The sequence below is a fragment of the Myotis daubentonii genome, chromosome 5 (assembly GCF_963259705.1).
Source record: "Myotis daubentonii chromosome 5, mMyoDau2.1, whole genome shotgun sequence".
NCBI lineage: Eukaryota > Metazoa > Chordata > Mammalia > Chiroptera > Vespertilionidae > Myotis > Myotis daubentonii.
In genome coordinates this window covers 21,553,775-21,559,303 of record NC_081844.1, presented here as the reverse complement: position 1 = coordinate 21,559,303, position 5,529 = coordinate 21,553,775, and the positions used below count along the sequence as shown (strand labels likewise).

Genomic DNA, 5,529 nt, shown 5'->3' with positions numbered 1-5,529 from the left:
CAGAGAGGAAGGAAGAGGAGATAGAAACATCAATGATGAGAGAAAATCATCAATCGGCTGCCTCCCATATGCCCCCCACTGGGGATCAAGCCCGCAACCCGGGCATGTGCCCTATCAGGGAATTGAACAGTGACCTCCTGGTTCATAGGTCGATACTCAACCACTGAATCACACTGGCCAGGCTGATAGAACTTTTTATGTTGATGCCCTTGAAAGATGGCTAGTGTGACTGAGGAACTGAATTTTTAATTGTATTTAATTTTAATTAATTTGCAATTAAATCAAAGTAGCCAGATGTGACTACCAGTACTGTATTGGACAAAGCAGCATTGAGCTGAAAACCCAGACTGGATGGAGATAGAAGCCAGGGACAGGAAAGTAAAAGTTTTTTGTTTTTTTTTTAAAATATATTTTATTGATTTTTTACAGAGAGGAAGGGAGAGAGACAGAGAGAGTTAGAAACATCGATGAGAGAGAAACACCGATCAGCTGCCTCCTGCACATCCCCCACTGGGGACGTGCCCACAACCCAGGCACATGCCCCCGACCGGAATCGAACCTGGGACCCCTCAGTCCGCAGGCCGACGCTCCATCCACTGAGCCAAACCGGCCTCGGCAGGAAAGTAAAAGTTTACTTTCAGGGTTTCAGGGTGCTGACTCTGGCAAGAAAACTGGGCTCCAGGGAAGGGAGAGAGAACATAGCATTTAGCTCCACCAGAGGCAGCCTGGTTTCCTGGAGTCAAAGTGCTTGCTCACAGGTCACACTCATGCCTGTGAGTGTACGGGCTGGTGTGCTCCAGGATACCCACAGATGCTCGTGTGTGCAATCTAGGAGTTCCACCCCTATGCATGATCCCAGAGAGCACCTGTGTGTGTCCACGGTGCGGTCCGCCAGGCGCACGCAGGCCAGTGAGCAAGGGCCACTAGTGCAGCAGGTCTTGTAAGAAGGCCCACATGTATTGGTGCATTTCCTCAGGGTGGCTCTGTGGGATCCAGTGCCCCGCGCCTGGCAGAATGTGGGCTTCCAGCCGGCCGGGCACGAAGCGCCTGCTGATGGCCCCTACCAGCCCATGCTCGAAGTAGGTGTCCTTCTCCCCCCACAGCAGCAGGGTGGGCGTGGCCAGCTCCTGGGGCTCCAGGGGGAAGTTCCTATGACCAAGACAAGACAGACAGAAGGATGGCTGCCCCCACCTCCTTCCCCACCAACTCCCCTGAGCTTCTGCCTGGGTCTGGACTTACCTGAAGATGTTTCGGTAGTAATTGAGGGGCCCAGTGAGGCCACCGGGCTGTGAGAAGTCATAAAGGAAGGCCTCAAGCTCATTGGGGCTCAAGCGTGGGATGCCCCTCTTATGGTGGGTGAGGGTGGTCTTCAGGATCTGAGAACAAAGCAAGACTCTGGCTTCAGTGCTCCTCCATCTACCCAACCAATTGCCCTCCACCCACAACCGCCCCAGGCCTTCACTCTGCTTCACCTGGAAGTCAGACATGGACAACAACTTCTCGGGCAGCCAGGGAAGCTGGAACAGGAACACATAGTTGGAACGAAAGAACTGGCCAATGTGGCGCATTGAGTAATCTGGGGGGAGGGGAATGCAGACATGAGGCCTGGGCCTGGGCTGGCTCCACAGCCCTGCACCCCTATACCCACCCTGGTCAGGCACACAGATGCACCAACACTCAGGCATGCAACCGCTGCCTGTCTGAGCCTGTGAAGACACCCGACGTCCCCCTTTACCCTGGCACCAGCTTCCCTTCCTGCTGAGTAGTCACTGTGCCTACGGAATGGGGCACCTCCCTCTGCAGCTCCTGGGAGCACCCACATCCACTGGTGTGCTCTCCTGGCCCAGGCCTGCTTCATTCAACAAACATTCACTGAGCACCTACTGTGTGCCAGGCCCTGTTCTAGACTCTGGAGACACAGTGATGAACAGGACAGACAAAACTCCCTTGCCCTCAGGGAGCTGACAGTCTAGAGATGGAAACAGGCAAGAAACAACAAGGGTGGCGGGAGAGAAAGAGAGAGAGAGAGAGAGTGAGAGAGAGAGAGAGAGAGAGAGAGAAAGAGAGAGAGAGAAGGAGGGGTGGAGAACAAATATTCAGCTGAGTACAATGCTGATAATTAAAATCAGGTGATGTGATGAGCACTGGGTAGCCAGAGATGGCATCCTATGTAATCGCAGTTGCTTAGTTACCTATGCTTTCACTGCTAGAAGAAAGCCATTTAACTTCTCTCAGTTCCCCCGACTGGACCATGGGGATTATAACACTTTCATGAGCCTAGGTGGCTGCTTGTCAGAGAAATTGTCACCTGTAAGTGCTCAAAATATGTGAGTTACTCCTAAGTGTACTGTCATTGATTGTAGATTGGGAGTGCCCCAGGGGAAGGGACCCAGGTTCACTGCTGACCCTCCAGCCCCAGGTGTGTTGACTGATGGACAGAGAAGTGTAGCCACAAACACATGCTCCTTCAAACAGACACACCCCAGCATCCTGGACTCCCCGACACACCTTGGTACACCGACATGGGGGCAGCACTGACCACCACCATCCGCTCAACCAGGGACGGGTAGTAGATGGAGAAATTCCAGGCTAGCAGTGCACCCCAGTCGTGGGCCACCAGGATGCACTTGGAGTAACCTGTGGGGTCAGAGGAAATGGAGTGAGTGAGATGCCAGGCAGAGGTGAGTCAGGGGCAGGGAAGGCCAAGGCTGGGATGGGGACACATCCCCACCCAGGCCCAGGATGACATCCTGGATGTCCGCCGTCAGCAGGTCGACAGTGTAGGAGTCCACATCCCTTGGTGCATCGGAGGAGCCGTAGCCACGCATGTCCACGGCCACCACGTGAAAGCGGCTCTGGAACTCCCGGAGCTGGTAGCGCCAGGAGAACCTGTCGGGCCGGCGGAAGAGGAAGGGAGGTTGAGTCAGGGTCCCCCCACCTAGCAGAGGCCTATCCCGGGCAGTGTTAACACAGACTCATTCCTCTTTGTCTCCTCCCTTGGGGCCTCCTAGACACCTGTCCCCCAGCGCCCCATCTGAGCCCTATATTGGTTCGCCCCCAGTCTACCCAGCCCCGGTCCTGCCTCCTGGGTACCCGGGTGGTCCGAGTTCCACTCCCCCCAGCCCTGTGCACCCAGTCCCCTGGGCCTCAGACATACCAGTTCTGGGGAAAGCCGTGCAGAAAAAGCATGAGGGGCCCGTTGCCGCGTCCGGCCGAGACATAGTGCAGGCGCAGGCCTGAGCTCTGGGGGAGGCACCGTCTAAGTAAGATCTGGGGAACCCCCCTTCCTTATGTCTGAAACCCTCCCTTCCAACACCCCCCGCCCCCCGCCCCGGCCTTAGTTTGGATTCAGTCATTGGCGCTCAGCTCACGCAGCCGCAGCCCCGCCTCCCCCCCCCCCCCCCCCCCCCGGCTCGAGCCCCGCCACCCCGACGGCACCCGGTGCGCTCACCTTGAGGGTCAGGAAGCAGTGCTCCCCGAGCTCAGGGTCGCTCAAGCAGACGGGTGCCGTGCGCCGGGGGAGCCCGCAGCAGCCGCGCCGGGGCCGGCACAGCACGTGCGTGAGCGCAATGCAGCCGTAGACCGCGGCGGCCACCAGCGCCGCCGAGAACACCAGGCTCCACATGAAGGCGCGCAGCAGCTTCAGGGTGAGGCGCGACGGCGCCAGCAGGGCCGTCACCACCAGCTCGGGCATGGCGCCGTGTCCTGGGACGACGGTGCTGCCGTCGGGATCCTCGGCCCCGGGCGCGCGCAGCAGCGGCGAGGCGGGGTCCGGGCTGCGGAGCCCACCGCCTTTAGCCTGGGGCCCCTCCGTGCCGTCGGGGTTTGCGGAACGCGCGGAGAGAACACGACTTACCTGAGTGCCAGGTGAACACCTGGGCGCGCTGGCCACAGGGAGCCAGACTAGGGTGCCAGGGTGGAGCCGGCGAGGACCAGGCTGCGGTGGGTGGGGAGGGACCTTGGGGCGAGGTGCGAGGAACTAGAGCGGTGGGCGGGGCTTAACATGTGGGCGTGGCCTAGGGGGACTCCTGCAGCAGGTGGGTGAGAGTTTAACTCCAGAGGAAGATTGAAGTCCTGCAAGGAAAGAGGGGGAGTCCTGAGTGGGACCGGGGGAACCGGGAGCGAAGGGGCGGGGAACTGACGGGCAGGTATGGCTTACGAGCCGGAAGGGCGGACCCAACCTAGTCCAGGAGCCTCGGAAGGGTTGTGGGCGTGGCTTAGGTGTGTGGGCGGAGAGAAGGCGGAGCCCAGGGAAGGCGGGGTCTAACTGGGTGGAGAAGGACGGAGCAAGAAAGCTGGGCCAATGAGCTGGGGGCCGGCCTGGACCCGGGCCAATGAGACAAGGGGGCGGTGCCAGAAGCCAATATGGCGGGCCAAGCGAACCCAGAAGTGGGAGGAGGGGGCAGCTTGCGACACCGCAGAGATTAGGAGGGCGGCTGGGGCTATTGCTGCGGCCTGAGGAGGCCTCAGGGGTCCCCGGCCGCCATCTCCCGGGAGCCCCCCACCCGGGAGCGCGCGACCCACCCTTCGGCCTGGCTCCAAGCGATCTAACAGCACCTTCACCCAGCTCTGGTTTCAACGGTGGGTCCTGCAGCCGCGACCCCGCGCTAGCCTCCAGTTGGCCCAGTGGGCCCTTCGGCCCGCCCCTGCACAGCGGTGATTGGACTCTGGCGGTCATTTTGACGTGCAGGCGACAGGTCCCGCCCGAGAGCCCAGCCGCAGGTGCCGGGGCTCCGCAGCAAGTGGTGGAGGGGATACTCTTGTCTCCTCGGAAGACCCGGCCCGTTGCGTCACTGGGACTGTGGCCGGAAGAGGAAGTGGGCCTGGGCCGGGCACGAGGCTTCTTCCTCCTCGTTTTGCAACCTTACCTGGGTAGATCCTGGGTATTTCACGGTCCCTTATTTAACCCTTATAACAGCCCTATTACGTGTAAGTGCTGTGATCACACCCCTGCATCACAGGCCACGAACCTGCAATTTGGCGATTAAGTCATTTGCCCAAAGTCGTACAACTGGCTAAGCCGCAATCCAGGATTTTGAGAAAAGCAGCAGCCTTGAGCTCCACCTCCTCGCCTTTGGCAGCCATTGGAACGCTTTTGGCTTTCTGTTGGTATCTTGGGCACCTCAGTGTGCTTATGTGCCTACTTCTTATAATAAATTTCAGAGGGGAAGGGAGAGGGAGAGAGAGAAACATCAATGATGAGAGAGAATCATTGATTGGCTGCCTCCTGCACGCCCCACTGGAATGTTCCCTGCCTGGGAATGGGACTGTGACCTCCTGGTTCCTAGGACGACAGTCACCCACTGAGCCACCTGGCTGGGCTGGGCCTCCTTCGTCATTATCAATTTGGGACATTATCCACTGACTCATGTCACCACCACTGGACGTGCTTTTTCCACCTGTAGTTTTTCTACTGGTTCCTCTAATCTGAAACACTCCACTCATCCCTTTTTGTCATCTCTCACCCTCCCTTCCACCTTCCACTGTTAACTTACCTTTGTGTTGTCACTGCTAAACATTATACTGTCC

At 58.6% G+C, this 5,529-nt stretch overlaps 1 protein-coding gene across 1 annotated transcript; it reads right to left on the bottom strand.

The window, feature by feature from the left end:
- Window positions 1-620: 620 nt before the first annotated feature.
- Window positions 621-4,717, bottom strand: EPHX3 (epoxide hydrolase 3). The gene is made up of 8 exons (XM_059696471.1): window positions 4,558-4,717; window positions 3,452-4,074; window positions 3,158-3,243; window positions 2,732-2,889; window positions 2,509-2,637; window positions 1,473-1,576; window positions 1,240-1,376; window positions 621-1,149 (listed from the first exon to the last, which is right to left on the bottom strand). The coding sequence occupies exons 2-8, from the start codon at window positions 3,692-3,694 to the stop codon at window positions 924-926; spliced, it is 1,083 nt and encodes a 360-aa protein (XP_059552454.1). The 5' UTR covers window positions 3,695-4,074; window positions 4,558-4,717; the 3' UTR covers window positions 621-923.
- Between the last annotated feature and the right edge of the window lie 812 nt (window positions 4,718-5,529).